Source organism: Ziziphus jujuba, chromosome 12 (genome assembly GCF_031755915.1).
Source record: "Ziziphus jujuba cultivar Dongzao chromosome 12, ASM3175591v1".
Lineage (NCBI taxonomy): Eukaryota > Viridiplantae > Streptophyta > Magnoliopsida > Rosales > Rhamnaceae > Ziziphus > Ziziphus jujuba.
In genome coordinates, this window is record NC_083390.1 from 21,834,742 (window position 1) to 21,861,152 (window position 26,411).

A 26,411-nucleotide genomic window follows, 5' to 3' on the forward strand; every position below is an offset into this window, starting at 1 on the left:
TTATACAATGATAAAAAGTCAACTCTCGGTGCCTTTTGGATAGTTTGCACCTCGACTTATTTTGCCCATAACTTTCAAACCGTAGCTCCGTTTTCGATGTGCTACTAGTCTACGAACTCGGGGCATCGTGCACTTCACCACGGAACCCTGGTCAACTCGAAATTTCAACTGGAACAAAAAGTCAACTTTTGACCCGCTCGGTCAACGGTCAACCTCGATCAACGTGCACGGATTCCGGTGCGATTTGGGACAGGGTGTTACATTTGAAGTTATTTGAACCTTCAAATGCCAGACACCAAGACCTGCTGGCTGATGGAATGGACAATCGTACAATGCAATGGGATCCGAACGATGGGATAAACATACATAGCACAGGTGAGAGCTACGTATTGTAAGATACATGTATATATTATTGATTGGTATGCTCAGTAGGGCAGTATGATATATCTTGAGTCACAATCTCTATAAATTCTATGATGCTACGGTTAATGAATCCTCAGTAATTTACATTGTGCAACTTTGTACAATCGTCATGCAAGGACATTAAGTTAGTTGCTATTTGTAGTGAGAGGGAAGATGACAAAACCTCCTGTGTTATCCACTAGGACGTCTCCAAGGAAAAAATGCAATCTCTAAGTACATGGACCAGCACCGGCTATACACAATGACATTTCAAAAGAAGTGACCAATCCTACAACCCAGTGGGAGACAAAAGGTGGGGAAAAAATACATAGCCTAGATTAGAGATTTGTATATGTAAGGATTGTAAGTGTGTTATGGTTGGTACAGGGAACATGTGTTACATTATATGTTGACGAACAAATTGTTTCTAAGATGTAGGCTGTCAATGGGAATGTATGTTACATTTAGACAAATGGCTAAAAGGGATACACTTGTAAGTTAATTATGCGACAAAACATTAACCGTTAGATGTTTAACACATATTGTAGGAAGGATAATGGCTAACGGGATTGTTGGGCATACATCACAGGAAGTAGCCCCTCAACATGCAGCAGTCAACTTGGCTACAATGAGAAGCAGAAAAACGATGCAGATGCAGCACAACCCACTGAAGCAGACATTGAGGATGAGCAGTTGCAGACCGACAATGGGAGAGGTACAAAAAACTTTGATTTCAGAGAAAGTGGATGTTAAAAATATCTACATTTATAGTGTAAAAAGCATTGACGTATGACCTGTGATATCGTAGCTCCCAACAAAGGTCGATCAAAACGTGGTAAAATACGAGGATTAGCAGCTACGCAAATAAAATTGCCAAAAGAAAAGATGGCAGTTACATGCCCCAAGCATGTTATGAGGTTTGTCGGACAATACGCTAAGGAAATAGCATCAAAGATAGGTGTTGTTGTTAGGATTCATTGCCCACTAGATGTGGGAGGTTGGGAGGAGATAGATATGGACATTAAACATGTCATGATTCAAAGGATAAATGTATTATCTAAACACATTTGCTTGCACTGTTTCTCAAAAGAAAGTGTTCACTTTTTTAGCTGGTTTTAAGACAGTGTGTAGTACGTACGAACATACTGTTTACATATTTCCCTAATGAGTACGTTATGTGCATCTGACTGTTCTTATATTGTGGCCATATGTAGGACTGGTTTGACATTGGCAGTTGCCACATGCAGAATTAGCCCTCATCCAACAAATGAGAAGAACATATAGGACTTGGAGATATAGAATGTATCAGAAAATCCGCCAGTTGAATGATGTGGATGACATATTAGAAATATGTCCAGATGGGATATCTGAGCAGGAGTGGCTGAATTTTTTCTACCTTTACATGTCCGAAGCATTCCAGGTTTACATACAAACTTAATAGGTTATGATGGACTAGCTATTGATGGTGTATATTGTGAATCGGAAATGTAGTTTATAGAGTGTATGTATCAATGTGTAAACTGCAAAAAAGAAAATAACAGTGTAGTTGGAAAGTGTGTTGGAAGTGGTGTGCATCCAAACTACGGATGCTAAGCTCTATACAACTCCATATGATGACAGGTAGATGTCAAGTGGAACATTAATTTTAGCCTATTTTTCTTTAGGAAAGAAGCCTTAAGAACAAACACAGTCGGGAAGCTCCAAGAACTTTGCATTGTGGGGGTACAAAATCATTTGCAAGGGTCATACATGAGGCAAAAACACAGGTGAGAACATAATGTCTTACATAAGCTTTTGTGTCCCTGCAATATTGCAATACTACTTGTTATCATATGCAGTTTGCCTTTGGGGTGCAACACTGAATGATTATATGCCTCTAGCATTGCCAACAGGATCCAGATACAGAGATGGAAATCAATAGAATTGCCCTGTGGAATCACACCCATTACAGCTGCAAGACAAACAATTGGGTTGATCAAAAATCAAAAGACATATATGTAAGGAAAATTAAGTAATAAGAACCTCAAAATTTTAAGCATGCTGCACAGCACATTATATGTTGCAATATAATGGCTGAAAGAATAATGACAATGTGTTTTTATGTTAGGAACAACTGTTATCATTGAAAGAATCTGATGACCTAACTCAAGACGAGGCATTATGATTATGCAGGGTATACGATATTAAAACTAAATCGGAGACAAATTGGCATAAATTAATAAAAACCGTGTATACTATTAAAAATTACACTTAAGATGTGGTTTAGTCAACTGGTTTTTGATTAGCTGGTTCTTTTAACATATATACAAAAAAAACTTCATTGTAAGTACAAAATTGCTTCATAAAAGGTAGGCAGCTGGGGCCATCCCTGCGCAACAATTAGTTGTGCGGAGCATGATACAACTAATGCGTCTTTATATAGAAAGAAGATATTCAAAACAAAAAATTCTGACCCTGGCGTGTCAAAAATACCTTTGCGTGTAATTTCCCCCCCCCCCCCCCCCCCCCCCCCCTTCCCCTATCTTCGAGATCTTTACTTGAAGATCCATTAGTTAGTTCTTAGTAGCTACTCATTAGGTCTACAGAGAATTTTCCTTAAATATTTTATATTTTTGGGTCCAAAAAGAAGAAAAGGGAATGTGTGGGGTTTTGAGTAATTCATTTTTTCTGTGTGAAATACATGGATAATCATAGATGAACTGTTTCACCAGGAGATTTTTTTTTTTTTTTTCCCCGTCCTATGGCTATTAAATTAGTATAAACACAAGTGGTTAATTAGTTTGGTCATTTGGATATTAAACATATTAGATTTCTTTCCTACTTTACAAGTCCAAGTAAATGGAGAAGTTTCTTGTACTAATGCAACCAAGTCGATATTAGATGACAGAGTATTATATGCCCGGTCAAGGAGGTAAGGTTAAGGACAAGCTACTCATCAGTTAGTTCTTAGTAGTTACTCATTAGGTCTACAGAGTATTTTCCTTAAATATTTTATATTTTTGGGTCCAAAAAGAAGAAAAGGGAATGTGTGGGGTTTTGAGTAATTCATTTTTTCTATGTGTGAAATACATGGATAATCATAGATGAACTGTTTCACCAGGAGATTTTTTCTTTTTTTTTTTTCCCCGTACTATGGCTATTAAATTAGTCTAAACACAAGTGGTTAATTAGTTTGGTCATTTGGATATTAAACATATTAGATTTCTTTCCTACTTTACAAGTCCAAGTAAATGGAGAAGCTCCTTGTACTAATGCAACCAAGTCGCTATTAGACGACAGAGTATATATGCCCGGTCAAGGAGGTAAGGTTAAAGACAAGCTACTCATTAGTTAGTTCTTAGTAGTTACTCATTAGGTCTACAGAGAATTTTCCTAAAATATTTTATATTTTTGGGTCCAAAAAGAAGAAAAGGGAATGTGTGGGGTTTTGAGTAATTCATTTTTTCTATGTGTGAAATACATGGATAATCATAGATGAACTGTTTCACCAGGAGATTTTTTTTCCGTACTATGGCTATTAAATTAGTATAAACACAAGTGGTTAATTAGTTTGATCATTTGGATATTAAACACATTAGATTTCTTTCCTACTTTACAAGTCCAAGTAAATGGAGAAGTTCCTTGTACTAATACAACCAAGTCGCTACTAGATGACAGAGTATTATATGCCCGGTCAAGGAGGTAAGGCTAAAGACAAGCTAGTGAAATAGGAATTTTCCACTAAGGTACCTAAGTACCCCACTTTATTATTATTATTATTATTATTATTATTATTATTATTATTATTATTATTATTATTATTATTATTATTTAGTGTCAACCTCCAAGTCAATAATCGTGGAAAGAGAAAGAGGGCAATACACTATTAGGATCTTGGAAATGCATTTTTTTGTTTATTGGTGGAGAAGTTGGTTTAAACAAGTGTTTGGAAGACCCTTATTATGCACAAAGAAAAGTATAGTCTCATCTGGGTGCTTAGTTGAGAAGTTTTAGGCATATGGCTGTAGATCCTTTGTTTGTTGTGTTCCTTCTCACTCGTCTTATGCTGTTTAGCTTGGCTCAACAACAGGGACATAATGAAAGTTGTGGAGCATTTGTGTGTGGAAATCTAGGCGAGATCTTCTTCCCTTTTAAGGATTCATCGGGGCTGCCTGGTGAATGTGGGTTGTATAAAGTTAATTGTAGCGACCAAAATAATCCGAAGGTCCAATTGAAAGGAGGAGGGCACTGGTATGGAGTATACCAAATCTCTCAGGCAGGTTTTATAACCATCAATGACACAACGTTGCAGAAAAACTTGAAATCCCGTAGATGTGAATCTTTGGAAAGTTTTGGTCTTCCAAGGCCCGACTGGTTCACTAATGTGACTTCACCGAATATAATAAGCCTCTTCAAATGCAAACGCAGCAGTCTAATTCACAACATTACTTCCCCTACATCAGATTTTCAATATTCCACAACCTGCGGAGATTACAATCTCTACTATTCTATTCCTACTAAACTGTTATTAGATAATAGTAGCTTTCCAGATTTCCCACAAGACAACTGTTCCTTCATCCAGCTTCCAGCTGCCAATTACCCTGCAAATCCTAATGATTTCTTTTCATTCTTTACTGCTAGCTTCTCTCTCTAATTGATTGTACGCTATGGTTGTCTTCCTTGTCGCTACGAAAGACACCGATGCCTCTATGATACAACGAAGCAGCACTATCGTTGTGCACCTAAAGGTATTTACATGGGTACATTTGTAGGGCCAGAGCAGGCGGGTCATGATAGGATAGTAAAATAATTTGTTGCATGAAACTTTATAATTACATTAACACATTTTAGAATATTCATCCTACCCTATTCTTCTGGTGAATGCCAATTTTATGAACCAACTCTTCAAAATTTTATTGCAAATCCCAATGATTTGTTTTCACTCTTTAGCGCTAAGTTTTCTCTGGAAGTGATTGTATTCTATGGTTGTCTTCCTTGTCGCAACGAAAAACACCGATGCCTCTATGATAAAAAGCAATCCTCTCATTGTGCACCTAAAGGTGTATATATATATATATATATATACATGGTCATGGGTACATTGGTGGGGCCTCGGAAGTCAGCAGGAGGGTTGTGATAGAATAGAAAATAGTTCGTTTAATGAAATTTTATATTAAATTACATTTGAGACATGTTACAATATTCATTCTCCAGTAATTTTTTCTGGTTCTTATTCCACGATTTTATCAACAACTCTTCAAAACTCAATTGCTTTAGCTAACAAAATTTTTTCTCTTAACAAATAAGTAGCAGGAAACAGGGGATCGTGGAAATTGAAGTTAGGAGTCGGACTTGGTAAGATTATCTCTTTATCCAAATAAAGTAAATAAATCCCCATAATGTGTACACCACTGATCTCATCTTTCTACTTCATAATTAAATTCATTTCATCCTGCGCGTTTGTGTTTTTTGTTTTTCACACACACACACACACACATATATATATATATTTGATCAAGCACATATACAACTAGTTTTTTTTTTTTTTTTTTTTTAACAACAGATTTTATATTTAGTTGGATCAATAAATTTTCATATGATTAACATACTAATAATGATTTTATCTTTAATATATCGAGATTTTCTATGATGTTATAAATTTAAAATGGTTTTTTTTTTTTTTGAACAATTAAAAAAATAATATTAACTGCCAAAAAAAAAAAAAAAGAAAAGAGCCAACGTCTTAGGTTACTTATGGTATAAACTTGTTATTTTCTTTGTTTACAGCCGCTTTGTCTGCTGGATTACTAGTTTTGGTGGTTTGCGTGATGAGAAAGTGCTCATCCAACAAGCACATTTTCTTCTGGAGGAAACCAAATTTAGCACAGCAGAACGTTGAGGCCTTCTTGAAAGTCCATGGACCCCTTTCCACAAGAAGATATAGTTATTTAGATGTCAAGAAAATGACCAACTCCTTCACCAACAAAATAGGCCAAGGGGGCTATGGTTCTGTATACAAAGGAAAGTTGCAAAATGGTTGTCCTTTGGCAGTTAAGGTCTTAAACCAATCAAAAGGCAATGGAGAAGAGTTCATCAATGAGGTTGCAACCATTAGTAGGACCTCCCATGTAAATATTGTAGCTTTATTGGGTTTCTGTGTTGAGGGTTCAAAACGAGCTCTGATTTATGAGTTCATGTGTAATGGATCTCTAGAGAAGTTCATTTTTAAAGAAAATCACTACCAAAAGGAAAATCATCAGTTGGAGTGGGGAACATTGTACCTAATTTCACTTGGCATTGCTCGAGGGCTAGAGTACCTACATCGTGGTTACAACACACGAATCCTACACTTTGATATCAAGCCTCATAACATTCTTCTTGACAAAGACTTCTCACCTAAAATCTCAGATTTTGGCCTTGCTAAAGTGTGCACTAGAGAAGAGAGTATCATATCAATGTTAGAAGCCAGAGGAACTATTGGATACATTGCTCCAGAAGTATTTTGTAGAAGCTTTGGAGGGGTTTCGTATAAGTCTGATGTCTACAGCTACGGAATGATGGTTTTAGAAATGGTTGGAGGGAGAAAAAATGTAAACGTTGGAGCTGATCATACAAGTGAGATATATTTTCCACATTGGATTTACAAACGCCTTGAGCTAGATGATGAACTTGGATTGAAAGGAATTAGGAACCTAGAAGACAATGCAAAAGTGAGGAAGATGGTAACAACGGGGTTATGGTGTATACAGACGGACCCTTCAAATAGGCCAACAATGAGTAAAGTGATAGAAATGTTGGAAGGGAGTGTTGAGTCTTTACAAGTACCACCCAAGCCATTCTTGTCTTCTCCTTCAAGATCGCCAACAGATTTTTCTACCTCATTAGTACATGCATGGGGCCATGGATCTAATGTTGCAAATACATAAACTTACTTTCTAATGAGCCATGTTAATCTGTAAATATTTGTCCCTAAATTTCTCATTCCTTTCTAATGAGACATGTTAATGTATAAACATTTGTTCTTACATTTCTCATTCAGTTTATATCTAAGCCTATTTATATGCCTTTATAGTAAGGTTACTGGTTGAAAATTGTTAATGATGAGCCACAAAAATTGATGGGGATAAGTACGATAATTCTATGGACACTGACTCTTATGCAACCAATTCGAAGGCAAAAATATAAAAGAAACAAAATCTTAATAATGAAAGTTTGATTTCTTATTGTATTTGATGGATTATTTTTTAGGAAGCTTTTAGAACAGGGGCTAAAGCAGAACAAGATTAAGTCTTAGTTCTTGAGGAAAGGTATCCCGTAATTCTGCTACCAAACTATCGAAGAAGCTATTCGCTGTTGGAATTGTGGAAGAACTTTGAAAGCTTTGTGTGTTTTACTTTGATGATGTTTGATTCCTAGCATCTGTGGTGTAGATCACAGCTATGTAAATTTGATGTAAATATATGTATATAAATATATTTTATCTTTCCATGTTCTTCATGATATATAATTTTTTATATGGGCATGTATTTCAATTTTTTGTCATTCTTCTATACCTTCTCTTAGTCTTATCTCATCAAATCTAAAGACATGAGTATGTGCCACGGAATTGTTCAATCCCAAATATTTTCCGTTGATTTTTAGCATATTTTCCGTTGATTTTTAGCATATTGGCGTTGTTTGCCAGTTCAAGTTCATGGTGAATGTATGCTCAGAAAACAGGACAGTTCCAATAAAAAAAAACTGTAGACTATTTTTAAACAGTTTTATGGTGAATGCATATTGCATGCAACATTTAATCCTTCATGTTTCCTTTGAGCGTAGTTGTATATATTGTTTCCTTTGAGCATACTTGTAGATATAGTAACCTAGGTTTAAAGCCTTTCTAGATTTGCCAAAAAATGTTAAAAAGCCATGTTCTCATAATTTTAAAAGTGTTTTCACTAGACAAATGTAGGTTGAACAAGCTTATATATATACATATAAGTGGCGTTTGGATGGAATTAATAAACTGCAACTTTTGAGAAAGTAGAATGACTGGGGACAAGGACTTTTGCATAGTGTTGCAACTTGCAATTAATATTAAAAAGGAAGATTTTTCTACTTGCTCTTCATTTCGATGTAATTGTTGCATATAGTTGAGTGCATATCTTTCAGTGGTAACCCATTTGGGTCGTCAGTCATGACGGTCAATTTCCTATTCTCGAGCTTCAACATTGTGTAACTTCTTAATCTTTAAAGAACATATTTTATTTGTTTATTTATTAATTCTTTAAGTCCAAAAACACAATCATATATGAACTGCACGTTTTACTAGGATTTTTTTTTTTTTTTTTTATTTTATGGTCGTTGTGATGTATGGACATTACCATTAATCATAAATTAGTATACATACATATGGTTAATTAGTTTAGTTCGGACATTGAATTTGAACATATTATTTTACAAATATCGGTAAAACCAGAGAAGTATTACAAAAAAAGTGATTTTTCAATTAACATGTTGCGTATCCACACCGTAATAGAAAGACCCTACCAAAATAAATAAATAAACAATTTAATAAAGTAAACCAAATAAAGACAAAAGTAAACCAGAGAAGTTCCTTGTAATGAAAACAAGTCCCTATTGGAGGGACAAGTATTATAAGCCCGGTCAAGGGGGTAAGGTTTCTCTGTAAGACAATCTAGTGAATAATAATTTTCCACCAAGGTACCCATGCAAACAGGACGCCAAAATTGTCAGGGGTATTATATAGCCCACCCAAAAAAAAAAAAACATAAAACAGATGCTATATACACCCAAAGGAAACTGTGAGGTGTATTAAAAATCAAGGGTAATGATTAATTGCTCTCTACACTCCACAGAAAAATTGGGGGTGTATGTTAAATAGTTGCTATAGTATATAATATAACACCGAGAACATCATCCACCCGGTATCAAAGAAATTTCCTCTCAGAGTATTATTGCGTTGAAAATCCAACACCACCTCTTTTGATGATGATGTATTTCCTCTCCCAATCTTATCTCTTCCCAGTGCTCGATCGATTGGAGCTTCCCAAATAAACCCCTGGCCGTACAGATCCAAATTACAAAACTGGTGGCTCTTCGGAAAACGAAACCAATTAGAACTGTTTACGTTTTGCACTGCTATTGCCCAGATGCGCCGCACGGTACGCGTTGCTACGCTCAGTCTTTACCAATTTTTATTTTTTTTTATTTTTTTTTGGGTACAATCTTTTCTTCCTAATTTACTTGAGGAATTCCTGCTTATCACTATTATTATGTCACGTGATCCACGTGTTTGTTTATAGTTAACTTTTTTTTCTTAAATGAAATGTTTATGGTTACTTTTTTTTTTTTTTTAATAATAATGTTTATAATTACTACAATAATGCACATTTAATATGTAAGTATTTAAAAATATAATGAGCTAAATTTTATCTATTATTTATTTTATTAAGTAAAATTTCAGAACTCCCACTTAGGAAATTTAAAATTTATTAAGTTGTTTTAGTATAATGCTTCTTGTTACTCTATAAAACTGCATTTAATTTATTATTTAGTTTCAACCTTCAATAAGAATTAAGGATACTTTATTTAGATAAAGAGACATAAATTATGACAAAAGTAAATTAAACAGTAATGATACATACATCGACTTAATTAATTAGTTTTCTTTTTTTTTTTATATATTAAGTGTGGGAATTCGAACTTAATTTATTGTAGATGGATATATTAACTTAATTTGTTTACCAATTAACTAATACATTTGAATGGGAAGAAAATTGTTATAAATGATTAAAAAAAAAATCATATGTAAAATGATATATTAATATATTAATAGTTGAAAATTTAATGAACATAATATGGAATTCTTTTCACATCTCTCCGTTCTCAACTCTTTTCAATTTTTCATCCAGAAAAAAATTACATATGCTTACTTATGTAATTGATTACTAACTAATATCAGGAACTCATGAGCCTCAAAAGTAGAAAATATATGTAGCCATTTTTTTTTTTTTAGGGGGGGGGGGGGGGGTGTGGGTGAATATATAGTCTTTTTTTTTTTAATATACTGTGTAGTTAATTTGATACGAGTGTAAAATATGTAATTTAATTAGACTGTGACTACCCTAAAAGTTAACAATAATATAACGACCAACTATACTTTAGTTTGGAAACTCTTCGGCTTGTTGCCTTAAATTATGAAAAAATAGATTAAATGCACTTTAACTATCCTTTAATATGGGTAAAGATTATTTTGAGATTTCTGTTTTTTTTATCCATTTGATTTTCATTTTTTTCTTTTTTTTTTTTTAAAAGTCATCCGATACCCTTGAAGTTTTAAAAGTTTAAGTATTTGTGACAAAACCGCTAATTCGAACCTAATGGTCCATCCATTTTTTACCCTAATTTTTTTTTTCTTTCATTTTTGTAATTTATGAACATCAAGCCATGCGAAATAGCAGAAAAAAAAATACCATTTATTGAAAATAAAAATGGAAAATAAAGAGTAGTGAAATGTATTTAACTCCCAAAAATTCAAACGAGTCTTGCATCTTTGGTCTTATACGTACTCTTATGAGATTGTTCTAATGAAATCGCTATGCAATTGCAGGAAAAAGGAACAATAAGATTCGCAAAGCAACAATAGGTAATATATGTATATATAACACAATCAGATTTGTTTAATTGGAAATCAACTTATCTTTTAAAAAAAAATCTAAAAAGTTGATATGATATGTTTAGTATAATGTTATCAGGTCAACCAAATAAAAGACTCACTATATATGTGTATATTTATATGAGGAGTTATGCTATGTATGTTAGAAATATGTTCCAAACATAAGGCATGTGAGAATGTGAAAAGAAAACCTAGTTAGGCAAGTAAGAAGCCTTATCTTTTGTAATATCAGTAGGTTGCAAACATAAAATTGGAATTAGGTTCCATCATATCAAAATTGATACAAGATTTTTATATGTTGGGAATGTATACTTATATTATGTTGGAACTTATTAAAGAGACAAGTCATCACTTGTCTAACTAAATTTTTAGTTTTAAAGTATTAATTTAGATGCAACATTTAATATTTGATATGTCAGTATGTTCTCACATTATATTAGAGATATATTCCCACAAAATCATAATGCTATATATATAGAGGGAGTGCTCTGTGAATTTAAAAAAAATTGACAAATCATCTTGGTCTTTGAACGGATAAATCTAATATTCTGCAAACAAAGGGGAGTTATGAGGAGTTAAAGGCCAAGATGATCATATTTTGTAAAAACCTTTTTGAAATATCTTGATATATTCAGTTTGTTTAAAACTGTTTCAATTACAGCAACCATGTGGTTTATTGGTGGAGTGGTCATGTGGGTTGGCTTAAATATTTTCTCTTGATTTTGCATCAGAAGTTTACGTTCCCTCTTATTTGATTGTAGCCATAACAGTTGCAGGAATTGGGGCTCTAACTGTGACATTGATCTGCTGTGTAAGGAAATTCAAATATGAAAAAAGCTATATTTTTTAGGAAGAAGCAGAATCAAACAGATCAAAATGTAGAGACATCCTCTCTAGGGAAGTATGGACCCGTACAAGTCAGAAGATATAGTTATTTGGACGTTAAGACAATGACCAACTCCTTCAAAGAAAAAATAGGCGAAGCTGAGTATGATACTGTATACAAAGGAAAATTACACAATGGCATTCATGTTGCAGTAAAGGTTTTTGATGAGTCAAACTCAATACATGATACTGGAGTAGTATTTATGAACGAGGTGACAACTGTTAGCAGAACTTCCCATGTCAACGTTGTTGCCTTGTTGGGTTTTTGCTCTGAGGGTCGAAGAAAAGCTCTCATCTATGAGTTCATGCCCAATGGATCTCTCGAGAAATATATATTTAAGGATAATCATTTATTGGGATGGGAAGCACTTTTTCAAATTTCACTTGGCGTTGCTCAAGGACTCGAATATTTACATCGTTGTTGTAATATACGAATTCTGCATTTTGGTATAAAGCCGCATAGTATTCTTCTTGACGAAGATTTCTCACCTAAAATTGCCGGTTTTGCTCATGCTAGAGTATGTACCACAAAAGAAAGTATAACATCAACATCAGGAGCGAGAGGGACTATAGGATATATAGCTCCTGAATTGTTTTGGAGAAGTTTTGGAGGGGTTTCACACAAGTCTGATGTGTATAGCTATGGAATGACCGTTTTACAAATGGTTGGACTTGGAGGCAGAAAGATTCTCAATGCTACAGCTGATTGTTCAAGTGAAATATATTTTCCAGAATCGATGTACGAACGGCACTTTGAGTTAGATGAAGATCTTGGATTGACGAGAATTACAAACGAAGAAGACAATGAAAAAGTGAGGAAGATGGTAATGACGGGGCTATGGTGTGTACAGACTCACCCTTCAAATAGGCCAACAATGAGCAGAGTCATAGAAATGTTGGAAGGCAGTCTTGATTCCTTACAAGTTCCACCGAAGCCATTATGGTATTCTCCCTTGAGATCGCAAACCGGTTCTTCTAACCACGTGACTACATCAAATGGTGCAAGTGACGAGGATTAAATTGGACATGATTTTCTAATATGCTTTTCCTTAGTGTATCTCACGTGTGGATTTAATAGTTCGGGTGGCACTGGGGATTAACTCCTCAAATCTAATCTATGAGGACCTATAAAATTTTATTTACTGCCTAGTTTGTCAAAAACTTCTATCTTCTCCTTTGATATTTCGGAAAACTTGTGAAGAAATAGTCATTCGACTAAAAGCACCAATATCTTCTATAATAGGCCAGGTAGGAACACAACTTTTGCATCAAATTTTAATTTTCTTTTTTAGCTAAAAGACGTGTTATAACAACCAAAAGCCCAGCAACAGCTTACAGAGAAGCATACAAAAGCGAGGTGGACAGAGGGCCACGCTCCTGGGAAACAAAAACAGAGAAAACTCTCGGAAGAGAATCTAAAGACAGGTGCCAGAAACGGTGTTTCTGCTGCACCAGCTGCAAACAACATCGCATAGTCATTTTGTCCTCGATACATCCAATTTGGATGTTAAATATTTTTTCGTAAATTGGAATTGTGTTGATACATTACTATTTTCGACCGCTCAAAATTAAGAAATGAAACTTACTAATTTCAATTCACTAATAGCTATTCAAAGTTTTCGTGAACGTGATTTCATCATCTCAAAATTTTCTTCGTCAGTGATCTAGTTCATTGTGTTCTGCACATAAGGGGGGGAAAAGCACTTTCATTTCATTGATTGAAAAATACGAGGATCTATTTGGTTAGATATATGTATATTAATCGAGAAAATGAAGAAAAATGGCCCTATTGGGTAAATGGTGTGTCAAACAAGAACCTGTTTGGTAATGTTTTAATAGGAAGTGTTTTTCCAAGGTCCTTTTGTAATGAAGCACCGACAGTGATCCTATTAAATCAAAGAGTTTTCACTTCAAATAAACAAAACAAGATGCCCGAGAAGCAATGAACTATTTAATCCCAAAAAAATGGTGCATATAATTACATTAAATTTGGATAGAGATAGATGGTATGTGTCGCACTTTGTAGTAATCCTCCCCTTCAATTCCATTTTTGACTTGGAGCTTATCGCAGAACGAGTTATCCATTCCAACAATATTCAGTTCTTTGAGGGAAGTGACAAATTGTAACCCTTCTGGAATCATCTCTAAATTGGAAACTTCATCAATTGTTAATTTCTTGAGACTAGGCATTGAACCTTTCTCTATTGTCCACTTTTTTAAAAACACCAAGTCAAAGAGTACAAGAGTCTCTAGCATTGGAAATCCATCAGTAGAACAAACCATTGTAGAACCACGGTATGCATCACTTCCAACTCTGAGAAACCTTAAGTTTGGTAGCTTCTCCAACACTGGCATTGGGTCCTGCTCCATGTTAGACCTCCATAGAATCAATTTGGTAAGGCTTGCTGGAAGAAATTGCAGAGTATGATTGTTATTAGAGTGCATTCCTTCTAATAACTTCCCTTTCAAATTTAATTTAGAGAGGCCATGACAAGAGGAAACTGATTCCAGACTTGGAAATCCATCGCCACTGGAGATGTACATATTCAAGGATTGTAGGCGGCCTGATTGAATAATTGGGGAAGCCAACACCTTTCTAACATCATCATTACTACTACCTTCAAAATCTATCCCTATGTTTCGAATATTAATCAATTTGTTCAATGCATCATATCTAAATAAGACAGAAGATGGTATGTCCTTTAGAGTCTCAATGTCTTTTAGCTCATCTATTCGAACATCATTCCAATCTTCCTTCGACATATTATAAGGTACTAATAAACATAGTAATAGATGTCTCAACCGTATCAATCTTGATAGCATCTTTAATGGTCCAACAACACGACATTTCCAAAGATCTAGAGTCTGCAAATTCGTAAATTAGCTATGGAGGATGGCAAACTGATTAATTCAAGATCAGCTTGGAGACACAAATATCTCAAGTGAATTAAATTACCAATAGCTCCAGGAATTTTAGATCCATCAACAACACGAAGCTCCAACACTCTTAACATTCTAAAGTTGCTTAATCTTAAAGCTGACAAAGAAAGAGCGCCACCAAAACACAAAAGAGAACGGAGATTGGGATGTACCTGGTTCACCCAAGATGCATTGGCAACATGCATACCAAAATAGGTGCATGTCGGATGTGTATCCCAATACAGATCACAGCCAGGATGAATAACAAGTCTTCGGGAATGACTATTGCCCGAGTGCTGAAATGAAGTTGCAGAAACATTAATCGACATGTTGCTCTCATGTTGCTGGATAATTTGAGCGAAGATTTCATTTCTGGCCTTCAACGTACACATGTCTCTCATAAGATCATGCATGCGACATGTTTTGACACCTATTCCTGTATGGTCCCTTTTGTCCACCTGAACCATGCACCTATTGATCAACTCTTCCAAGTATCCTTCAGCGACTTCTTCAAATGTCTGTTTTGCAGTCATTCCTTCTGTCTGTGTCATTATAAATCCTTCTCCAATCCATAACCGAACCAACTTTCTTTTGGGTATTCCATAGTCCTCTGGATAGTTGCCCAAATAGAGAAAACAGGGCTTCAAGTAGTAAGGCAGATCATGGTAGCTCAAGGCTAATATCTCATGCACTCCGTCGTATTGTTGCCGAGATTCTTGTTTGGACAAGTATGAATTCACGTCTCTCATCACCTTCTTCCATTCATCCAACGAATTTTTTGTACTCAACAAGCCTCCAAGAACAACGACAGCAAGAGGTAGTCCTCCACATTTTTGTGCCATCTCCTTCCCCAAATCGATAAATTCCAGTGGACAACTGCCGTCCCCGACAATATCTCTTGTAAATGCTTTTCGTTGTAGAAGCTCCCAACTTTCTTCCAATGTCAAAAATGGAGGTTCAATTTGGGAGCTCAATGGATCAGCAAATGTTGCTACTTCTCTGTTGCGCGTGGTAAACAGAAGCTTGCTTCCCTTCTTTCCTTTTGGGAAAGCGCGCTTTACAGAATCCCAGGCCTCAATCCTCCATATGTCATCAAGAACCACAAGATACAGCTTTTGTTTGAGCTCTGCCTTAACCAAACCGATCAACTCATGCTCTTGCATTTCTTGTAAATAACGTTGCTTTTGATATTTGTTATTGCCAAATTTCATAGTATTTTCAAATGAAGAATCTACTTGCTTAAAGATTTCAATCAAAATATCTTTTGGGACATACCTTTGAGATATAAAAACCCAAGCAGAACAATCAAAATGTTGTTTAACGCTATTGAACACTTTCTTGGCAAGAGTGGTCTTGCCCAATCCACCCATTCCCACTATTGAAACAATACAGAGCCGATCTTCCTCCTTAGTCAACTCAGCTGTTAAAGCCCTGGTGCTACGTTCCAAGCTAATAACATCATGATCCTCATCATCATTTGGAGATGACCTTCTCAAGCTCCGCTGCAGCTCAGCCGTCGAGCTCGTTCCCTCTGCAGCAACAGATTCGATCCCATAATTTTGCATTCTTCTAAAGATGCCTCTGGTCCTTTTCCGGACAAAGCTGAGTTGGATTCGGACATTTTTATTATGAAAAGCTTTGACATAAGAGGAGGTAACTTTGAGGATGAAGATTTCGATAACATCGTCAGCATCAAAAGCAACATCTTTGACTTGCAATACCAAATCTCGGAGGCGTTGGTCATGTTCTTGCTTGGAATCCGCATCTTTCAAAAAAGCCCAAAGAGATCTCAAATCATCTTTCAATAGCAACACGTCCTCCTTCACACTCCTCAATGAGGCCGCTTCATGGATGAGAAGGTCAGTGATTCTTTGGACGGTTTGGGATACAACGGACTCTGCTAATTTGGATAACAAAAATTCTGCCATGTTCTTCTTGCAGACAAAGTATAATAGGAAGGATTGTATTAGGAGAAGGAGAAGAGTAAGACTACGGTCAAATTCTTCCTATGGAGGATTTCGTTTTGCAAGAACAGCTAAGTGGAAAACTGCAGCGAGATCTGGATCTGTAACCAAGAAACTAACAGGAAGATGATGAAAGCTAATGGGGACCAGTGGCAATTGGACTTTTTAGGGACTGGCAGGTGAGAATACTATCAGTTGACTGTAGCCTGAGGTGAGGTCCTGATTGCTATTTCTTTTTTATTTTTTATTTTTGGTTAGATCTCACAAATGTCCCTCTTAGTTTAATTTGTTTCCATATATATCCTTGGGTTTTCTAGTTTTTACGGATTCTTCCTTTAAAATTCGATTTTAGTTGCACAAACTACTTTTCTGTTAATATGGATTTAGAGAAGTCTTCCTTTAATATATGTTCATGATCTCCACCACTAGTACTACGCAACTTCTCGTAGCTATTTTTTCTTTCCAAAATTTTTGCGGCCTTTTTCTTTATCACTCATGTTTTCGTTTTATACACAAGGCTTAAAAAGCGAAGCTTAAAAAGCTTGTAGATTTTATGGGTTTTTGGAAAAAGATTGATGATGGGTCTCGTTTAATTTTTTTATTTTTTGGGTGAATAATATGGGTCTCGTTTAACTTTTACTGACTACGTTTTCCATTTTCATGCTTCATATTTTTACAAGGTAATAAATTAATGTGAAGTAACAACACACTGTGATCTGAAAATTGAAGCCACGCAGTGGGAGAGCAAAGTAAAAATAGACGAAGGAAGAGGGAGTTTACAGAAAATATGCAAGATGGTGAGGATGTAGATCTAAACGAAGAAAAAAAGGACAAAGAGCAGGGCAGATAGAGACTGACGAACCAGGCCAACAAGCAACGTAAAAGAACCGTAGATCAAAATGAAAGGTGCAGATGAATTGACGTGGAGGAAAGAGAAACTACAAGTCAAAGAATACTATTCAACATTTGAAATGTCCTCACCACTACGCGTCTATCTACAACTATAAATTTCTAAACTACTTAAATTATGCTTAGTAGAATTTATTTAATTAACCAATCAGTGTTGGTTGAAATTTTATTGGTAAAGTCTTTTAACTATTAAACCTCCAGCAATTATTCAACTGACGGTGGCACCTCCAATTAATAATGATTCAATTCAGATGATTGGAATTTTTCCCAACACCTCCCATGGAATATCTTCTGCATCCTCACCTTCTTCCTCTTTACCAGAAAATATTGTTGAAGCTGTAATGGCGATCCATATTACCGAGATGGCAGCATCCCCAGAACTTGTGTTGAATCAGTCACTTTCTTCCTCTTTTTTATTCAATTTTTATTTTGTTTTTTAACTTGATTCCTTTTTTCATTTTTTCTCTTGTTTCATTTATTTGATTAAAGTCATTTTGTTTAACTCAAAAATAGATAACTCATTATAATAAGTGTAGTAACTTATATTAAATTTAGTAATAATTATATAGATATATATATATATATATATAAATTAATCTTGATTGACATCAAACATAAGATTAGGTTAATTTTTATCATATCCTCTATTTCTGTCTTAGTTTTAATTCCAATTCAATCATATCATGTATATTAAATGGATTCTGAATATAAGCTGATGAAATAATAATATATCACCAAATAGTAAACATGTTAGGTAGAGTTGTTGATATTTTTAGCATTCATGTTAGGTAGAGTTGTTGATATTTTTAGCATTACTCTTTCGTGAACTTGTTTGTAATTTGAAACTTTGTACATTTATATTCTATTTTTTGTGAAAATTTTCTTCTTAGGTCTGTTTGGTAAATGTAAAAGTGGAAAATCTTAACTTACTTGTAAAAATGATAACTTTGTTATGTTTAAATATTTATTTTAAGATAGAAAAGTATGGGTATGGGTTTAGAATTATATTTTCAATTATATGGAAATATCATTTTAAAAATAAATAATTCTATTAACATTACAAATTTTGTCCATACTACATTCTATATACTCATTTTTTTTTATTTTTTTATTTACACCAATTATATTATACATAATTTATTTTTTTATTTACACCAATTATATTATGCATAATTTATCTTTAAATATATTTAAATGCTTACACTACGTTTTATTATGCCTAATTTCCTTTGAAATTAAACGAATACACTACATATACTACACTCTAATTCTCAAATTCTCGTAGCTTTATCTTCAACAATCCGTATTGATCCAGAGAACAAAAAGAACACAGTACAGTTACAGTTGCAAATTTATCGTAGCCACAACTTAACTGCATTTTGTATATTTATCTTGTAATTGACTCTCCTGACTAAGTCTCCAATATCCTGTTATATCAAAGACCCATCATATAGAGAAAAGGCATATCCTTTCATTCACTTCTCTCAGTTAGATGATAATCAAGGAAACTTTTAGGTAAGATCTTATCCATTCCAAAAATTTCAACTTTAACTAAATGCAAAGGAACCAATTACCGGTCCACTACGATAAGCAAAACAATGAAAGAAAATATAACGCTGAAACACGATTTCTCATATAAATACATTTCCATCTCATATTCTACAACCATTTAAACCCACTGAAAAACCCATCCCATTTGTCAAATTCCAACCCTCATGAACACTTTCCAAATTTACATAGTCAATTCCCTGAACGAATGCAAGAAGAAACTAGACCCAAACTCAAAGTACTATAGTACATTTTGTATGTAAGTGGTGTATGGAAAATAACACCATTGGTTCTGTAGAGACACTCTTTGCCTAATATTTTCCTTTCTTTTGTTTCTCAAGAGAGAGGCTTTTAAGCCATCTCTCGCCGGTAGGGTGTTCTCTGGTTCTCTTTTGGTTATAAAAACTTTATTTATTTAAGCAAATAAAAAGATTTCTTTCTACCGGTGCTACCTCTTTTAATAATTGCTTTTATTAGTGTCAAGCTGTGATGGTTTACTTGTGCTTGCGCTGAATGACTTACTTTTTTTTTTTCCGAGTGCAACTAGTCAAATTTCCAAGAGAGGAAGGCTCCTGATACCAAATTTTACGGCGGGACTTTTAACACCATGTTGTCTATGATCCTCTGGCACCCACAATTTCCAATATCTCAAATATGAATCAAAACGTGTTCATCCTCACTTTCCTCCTCTTCTTACCAAACCTGCACTTCGTAGGAGCTGCGGATCAATATTACCTAGATTGCAGCGTGCCCGCCAGAACTTGCCCTGATAACCAAACTATAAGGTTTCCGTTTTATCATCGAGACCAACAAAAACCCTACTGTGGGTACCCTGGTTTCGAGGTCTCTTGCGATGAAGATGGCCACTCAATTCTCAATCTCTCCGTTAACGACCCCTACATCGTCCGCCAAATCTCGTACGAGAACCGTTCCCTTATCGTCTCAAACGCCGTAATTTCACACGATTCAACACCCAATTGCATTCCTGCTCTCCAAAATATATCCTTTCCCAATGAAAGATTCGAGCTTCCAAAACAAAACCAAGTCTTTTTGCTCAGCAATTGCCACCCACCTAGAGTTACAGAGTACGAGATCGGTTGCTCTACGGAAAACGCTAACAACTGGGTATTGGGTGTGCCTGGGAATGACAAACAAAAATTGGGCAACTTGTCTAAGCAGTGTGGAGATGGGAAAGTTGTGGTGGTCCCGGTGAAAGATTACGATGGCAGTGACGATGAGAGTCTTGGAATGAGACAGGTTTTGAGCAGAGGATTCGAGCTCACATGGATAGACAACGACTGTAGCCGTTGCCAGAGAAGTGGTGGACTGTGTGGATTCAATACTGCCTCTTACCTTTTCCAATGCTACTGCGAAGATAGGCCTCAAATTGCGTATTGCCAAGGTAAGTCTTTAACTCTCCATCTAAAACGTTTAAAATTCAAAAATATGTAGCATTTTTCTTGCTACAGTAAGCGTCCCATTTTAAGTGTCTGTGCGCGTGGATTTTAAATGAGCCAACCTTCTCACTTCGGCCTTGCCAAGGCCCAAATGCCAACTCATTCTCCAATGCCTTTCCACCAACCTACCAAAAATAAATAAATAAATTTGAAAGTTGTACTCTTTCTCCTTTATAATCAACCCTCATCGTCTCTGCATTTGTTCTCGCTCTTTCAACCCCGGTTCCTCTTTATCACCTATTTTCTTCATTTTATTTCGGACCCTTCTTTTTCACTAACCAGGCATTATCTCTTATTGATAAAAATATATATATATACATTATTCATCTACTTTTGGCTCTTAAAATATTATTCAGGTCTGTTTAAAAACTAGTTACTAAGTCCTACTATCTACCCCAAACAAAATCAGTCCTCTCATACATGAATTCTCCCTTCTTTCTTATACTCCTACCTTCATGTGAAAAATTGTTTGCAAAATATACTAGAAGAATGAAAACTTAACTCCAACAAGGTCAGCGGACATATTTTTTAAAACAATGATTTTCTTTGCTCTACATAATAAGCAAACCAATTCATCACCATATCCCAAATCTCTTCCTTGACCAAATCCAGATTTTTCCAAATAATAAAAAAAATAAAAAATTGTAGGAGATAAAATAAGCCTATAAGCTGTGGAAGGGATAGATGTCCGAGCTTGGCGAGTTGGTGTAGATGAGGGCCAAGAGGAAAGAAACCCAAAATTATTGAGATGGAGATTATCAGATTCTAAGAGAGAGACGGAGGAAAGAAAATGGAAGTGGCATATCTCATTTTAGAGACTAGTCAAAAAGTCAAATACAATGTACAGCTGGAAGTCAATATTAAGGAGGCACAGCTGCTCTTTATGTGGCGTGTTGTATTGCAATTCTCCATGTTTATAATATCGAAGTATTTAAAAATTTCTATTATTTTATATAAAAAAAAGGCATTTAAAATTTTATTTTAAAAAAAGTATTTAAATGTATATTGAATAAATTTCATCTTAGGTTAAATACATTTTATCCCTTTTACTCTTTACCGCTTAAATTTTAAAAAAAAAATTGTCACATTATCGTTTGAACTTTTTTTTTTGGGTCATTTTGATCTAATTATGTTATTTTGATATATAAATTTTTATACAATTAATTATATACAATTAATGTAACTTTATTGTAAAACAATTTAATTATGTTTTATTTCATTTATAACCAATATTTATGGTCTAATTTTGTCAAATTTATTTAAATAATTGAAAAATTGTGCTAAAATAACAAAAAGCCAATAGTTTAAGTGGTAATATGTTATTTTTTAAAGTTTAGACGGTAGAATGCAAAAGATGTAATAATTTAGAAGGTAAAGTGTATTTGATCCTTTCATCTTCTACTTTATGAAAAACGTCTTTTTTTATCTTCCATTTATATTTACATATATCTGTGTGTGTGTTATCATAGGCGGCCGTAGATGGGGCCTTGAAACCCCTTCCCTTTTTTTTTTTTTCTTTTTTCTTTTTGTTCTTTTGTATTTTCAATATTTTTGTTCATTTACATTATCATCCACGAAAATAGATAGTATATTCTAGATTTGGCAAAAGTTCATAGAACTCACCAACATCTAGCTGTAATGAACAAATCGTGTCTATAATAGATCAACCTGTTAAGACTTATTATATTAATAATAGGATGTTATCATTTAAACCCATTATATATATTTAACCCGTTTAGAATTGTGCTTTTGGTAATTCTACTATGTGTTAAGAAAAATAACTATACATTTTTTGATGTATAATTATATATTTAACTACAACTATAAGGGATTTAGAAAAATTTTGGAGTGAAAATAAAATTAATTACTATATAATTTTCTATTACTGTTATAAGATTTCCAACAATTGTATTTTTGGTTTTTTTATTTTATATTTTTGATATATTACAAGAAGTGAATATGTATATTTGGCTTGTATTTTCCTCTTTTTTTGTCTATTTTTTTTTTATAATTAGGAATATGCTTTCATATATACTTTATTATGAAATTTTAATTATAAATTTCTTAACATTTTTCAATTATATTTTTTTTATTAACGGGTAAATAGGTTGTTAACTTGCAATACATTACCTTACCAAATCAATTTGGATTTGATATCTCCACCTTTTAATTTAATGAATTAGGTTTGAATTTAAAAAATTTAGCACTAATACAATATGACATAATAGATATCCAATTCAACATGATCCATTGTGAGCTAATGCAACCCCTCTCGATTCACTATCACATATCTAGCTCAATATACATCCAATCATCCAATGGTTTCACTTTTTGAATGAATGCCTGTATCGATGGAAAAAATTTCTTTGTCCACCACAATGTGTTATCATACTATACGTACTGGTGCCTCTTTGGAAAGATGGAAAAAATTTCTTTGTCCACCACTATATGTTATTAATTAAGCAAAAAAAATTAACAATAATAAATAAATAAATAAATTATATTTTGGTCAATACAATAAGCGTATTCATCAGAAGAAAAAAAGAAGAAGAAGAAGTTATATTTAGTCAATAATTAATTATACAACTGAGTAGCTCGATGGTACTCGTTAAAATAAAAATAATACGTTTCACAATAAAGAACACTTATGCATTTTTTTTAAATATAAAAAATAAAAATAATATGTTTCCATAAATTATAATAGTAGTGTTTTTTTTTTTTTTTCGTTTTTTTGTGAGTAAATATAATAGCTAGTAGTGGTATTGAAAGTTATACGATACTAAAAATAATATAAAATTCAAATATAAAAAGAATAAGGTTTTATTTATATATATATATATATATTATATTTGAAGAGTCCAATAATTTTTTATATTATTTTTTAAAACTGAAACGTGGATTGGAGCTTGTCATTTATTTATTATTTTTTATTTTTTAAAGGTTAACTCTTTAAAATATCAAATCTTGCATCTCTACTGGTCTTGTGTACTCACCTGAGATTGTTCTGATGAAATGGTTATCATGAAATTGCAGGAAAAGGAAACAATAAGATTCTTATTGCAACATTAATAGGTGAATATTATTATATACATATAGTTAATTTTGTAATTTGCACGTAGCTGTTATGAATTACTATATTCATTTCTCTTCTGTTTGTTCAAAATAGTTTCAACTGCTACAATCAAAAGGTTTGTTGGTGTGCGTTAGCTTAAAATTCAGTCTTTTTGCCTCATAATTTGTGCTCTTTAATTGCATCCACAACAGTTGCAGGAATTGGGGCTCTAACTGTGATAGTGATATGCTGCGTAAGGAAATTCAAATGTAATAAACCTATAAGTTTTTGGACGAAGCAGAATCAAACGGATCAAAATATCGAGGCCTTTAACTTTGGACCTGGACCTGTACAGATCAGAAGATATACTTATTCGGATGTTAAGAAAATGACCAACTCTTTCAAAGAACAATTAAGCGAAGGGCGCTATGGTTGTGTCTACAAAGGAAAATTACATGATAACAGTCTTGTTGCAGTAAAGGTTTTGAATGATTCAAAAGGTAATGGAGAAGAATTTATCAACGAGGCGGCAAGCATTAGCAGAACTTCCCATGTCAATATTATCACTTGGTTAGGTTTTTCTTATGAGGGTCGGAAAAGAGCTCTCATCTATAAGTTCATGCCTAATGGAACTCTAGATGAATTTATATTCAACAATAATCATTCTTTGGGATGGGATACACTCTTTCAAATTTCACTTGGCATTGCTCGAGGGCTTGAATATTTACATCGTGGTTGTCATACCCGAATTCTGCATTTTGACATAAAGCCACGTAATATTCTTCTTGATGAAGACTTCTCACCAAAAATCTCTTATTTTAGTCTTGCTAGAGTATGTACCAGAAAGGAGACTATCATACCAATGTCAGAAATAAGAGGGACTATTGGATACATGGCTCCAGAAGTAATTGATAGAGAATTTGGAGGGGTTTCACACAAGTCTGATGTATATAGCTATGGAATGCTGGTTTTGGAAATGGTTGAAGGGAGAAAGATTGTGAATGCTGGTGTTGATGATACTAGTGAAATATATTATTTTCCACATTGGATTTACGAGCGTCTTGCATTAGATGAAGAACTTGGATTGGAGAGGATTATGAACGAAGTCGAAAAGACTGAAGTGAAGAAGATGATAATAGTAGGTTTATGGTGTATCCAAAGGATCCCTTCAAATAGACCAGCAATGAGTAGTGTCATAGAAATTTTGGAAGGAAGTCTTGATTCCTTGCAACTGCCACCCAAGCCAATCTTTTCTTCTCCTTCAAATTCAAATTTTCCATCTGATTCTTCCAGTATGACTGTATGAATGCAAACTTATTACCATGTCTCTGTTACATAGTATGAGCTTTTTCATGTTCCTGACTATTTGAGAGAACAATCTGATCTTACAAAATAATAATGTCAATTGCTGTAGAAGCTAAATTTTGCAATATGGGCCAGAAAAATACGCAAGAAGCTTGATGTTTGACATCTTTTAAGTTTCAGCGTACATTGAATAATTGGAATAAAGCATGCAAGGGGGACAAATTAAATCCCATATTGTTCCCCAGAACAGCATGTGGAACAGAGAGAGTGATGTATAACAGAAGCCAATCCCGTATTTTTCTTTCTTTACAGCTTGATCAGTACACAGGGATGGGCATATGATCTTAGGAATGGACTAGCATACAACTGAAAATTAACGCCTTTGTCAATTTTGTCTCCACTCTGCCTTTATGCATCCAATCGGAGGTAAAAAATTTGAGAAATAAATCGTAATAATTAAAATATAGAAATAGTATAATGGATGTTTGTTGCAAAGCGTTGAGAATTTTGCCATAAATCTTCGTTCACAATGGTAATCAATTGTGAAGGCCTGTTTGAATCAGCTCAACCTTTCTAGATGTATAGTAGTGCACCCTTTTTTTTCCCCCTAAATGTGGGCATGGATATAATATAAAATTGAACACTTGGTCTCATGGCATGAGTTCTATTAAAAAAAGCACTTAAATTCGTTCTTGTTGTATTTGATTGATCAATGTTTAGGAAGCTTTAAGAACAGGGGCTAAAGCAGAACAAGCTTAGGGCTGTGCTATTGAGGAAGATATCCGGTGACTCTGCTAATAAACTATCGAACGAAGAAGCTATTGGTTGTTGGAACTTGGAATTGTCGAAGAACCTTTTGAAGTTGGCTCGGCAATGCTTGCTGAAAGGTTTATGACTTTTGCTTATGTGAAGTTCGATTCAGGCTTTGATGTCTAGTGTAGATTACAGCCATGTAGATTTCATTTCATTTTATTTTAGCGCTCCAAGTTCTTCATGATATATATAATTTCCATATGAGCATGTGTTTCAACTTTTCCAAGTTCTTCATGATAAATAATTTTCATATGAGCATGTACATCAATTTTTTGTCATTCTTCTATACCATCTCTTATATCATCAAATCTAAAGACATGCCGTGGATTTATTTAATCTTAAAGGTTTTCAGCCGGTTAGTATATTGGCATAGTGGGCCACTTTTTAAGTTTGTGGTGAATGGATGCATAAGACCCATTTTAAACTTGCTGAGTTGGTCTTTTGTGTCCTTTTTTATGTTGAGGCAAATCTTTTTAAAATATAAGTTGCATGTGGCA

At 34.1% G+C, this 26,411-nt stretch overlaps 5 protein-coding genes across 6 annotated transcripts; 4 read left to right on the plus strand and 1 right to left on the minus strand.

Moving 5' to 3' along the window:
* Positions 1 to 4,399: 4,399 nt before the first annotated feature.
* On the plus strand, positions 4,400 to 5,035 carry LOC112490959 (LEAF RUST 10 DISEASE-RESISTANCE LOCUS RECEPTOR-LIKE PROTEIN KINASE-like 1.1). Its single transcript, XM_060813311.1, has one exon. The coding sequence runs from the start codon at positions 4,400 to 4,402 to the stop codon at positions 5,033 to 5,035; it is 636 nt and encodes a 211-aa protein (XP_060669294.1).
* A 562-nt stretch (positions 5,036 to 5,597) lies between these two features.
* Positions 5,598 to 7,408, plus strand: LOC125418295 (rust resistance kinase Lr10-like). The gene is made up of 2 exons (XM_060813310.1): positions 5,598 to 5,736; positions 6,169 to 7,408. Exon 2 carries the CDS (start codon positions 6,210 to 6,212, stop codon positions 7,305 to 7,307), a length of 1,098 nt encoding a protein of 365 aa, XP_060669293.1. The 5' UTR covers positions 5,598 to 5,736; positions 6,169 to 6,209; the 3' UTR covers positions 7,308 to 7,408.
* Positions 7,409 to 12,012: 4,604 nt separating this feature from the next.
* LOC125418489 (rust resistance kinase Lr10) lies at positions 12,013 to 12,966 on the plus strand. The gene has a single exon (XM_048462051.2). The coding sequence runs from the start codon at positions 12,013 to 12,015 to the stop codon at positions 12,964 to 12,966; it is 954 nt and encodes a 317-aa protein (XP_048318008.2).
* Positions 12,967 to 13,930: 964 nt separating this feature from the next.
* On the minus strand, positions 13,931 to 16,794 carry LOC107414243 (putative disease resistance protein At1g50180). The gene is made up of 2 exons (XM_060813180.1): positions 14,904 to 16,794; positions 13,931 to 14,721 (listed from the first exon to the last, which is right to left on the minus strand). Exons 1-2 carry the CDS (start codon positions 16,792 to 16,794, stop codon positions 13,931 to 13,933), a joined length of 2,682 nt encoding a protein of 893 aa, XP_060669163.1.
* A 2,236-nt stretch (positions 16,795 to 19,030) lies between these two features.
* Positions 19,031 to 25,161, plus strand: LOC107414233 (LEAF RUST 10 DISEASE-RESISTANCE LOCUS RECEPTOR-LIKE PROTEIN KINASE-like 2.1). Of its 2 annotated transcripts, XM_025072254.3 has the most exons (3): positions 19,031 to 20,689; positions 23,778 to 23,816; positions 24,009 to 25,161. In XM_025072254.3, the coding sequence occupies exons 1-3, from the start codon at positions 19,942 to 19,944 to the stop codon at positions 25,100 to 25,102; spliced, it is 1,881 nt and encodes a 626-aa protein (XP_024928022.3). In that variant the 5' UTR covers positions 19,031 to 19,941; the 3' UTR covers positions 25,103 to 25,161. The 2 variants fall into 2 exon arrangements, with proteins under 2 accessions (XP_024928022.3, XP_060669702.1); XM_060813719.1 differs by lacking the exon at positions 23,778 to 23,816 and having other exon boundaries at positions 19,032 to 20,689.
* The last annotated feature ends 1,250 nt before the right edge of the window (positions 25,162 to 26,411 follow it).

Bases quoted from the DNA above. Each gene is read 5' to 3' on its own strand.
- LOC112490959 (XM_060813311.1), top strand. From the start codon at position 4,400: ATGGCTGTAGATCCTTTGTTTGTTGTGTTCCTTCTCACTCGTCTTATG.
- LOC125418295 (XM_060813310.1), top strand. From the start codon at position 6,210: ATGAGAAAGTGCTCATCCAACAAGCACATTTTCTTCTGGAGGAAACCA.
- LOC125418489 (XM_048462051.2), top strand. From the start codon at position 12,013: ATGACCAACTCCTTCAAAGAAAAAATAGGCGAAGCTGAGTATGATACT.
- LOC107414243 (XM_060813180.1), bottom strand. From the start codon at position 16,794: ATGGCAGAATTTTTGTTATCCAAATTAGCAGAGTCCGTTGTATCCCAA. The intron at 14,722-14,903 runs GTAATTTAATTC...TATGTTTATTAG, and splicing joins TAAAATTCCTGGAGCTATTG to TACCTTATAATATGTCGAAG.
- LOC107414233 (XM_025072254.3), top strand. From the start codon at position 19,942: ATGAATCAAAACGTGTTCATCCTCACTTTCCTCCTCTTCTTACCAAAC. The intron at 20,690-23,777 runs GTAAGTCTTTAA...ATGAAATTGCAG, and splicing joins TCAAATTGCGTATTGCCAAG to GAAAAGGAAACAATAAGATT. The intron at 23,817-24,008 runs GTGAATATTATT...CATCCACAACAG, and splicing joins TCTTATTGCAACATTAATAG to TTGCAGGAATTGGGGCTCTA.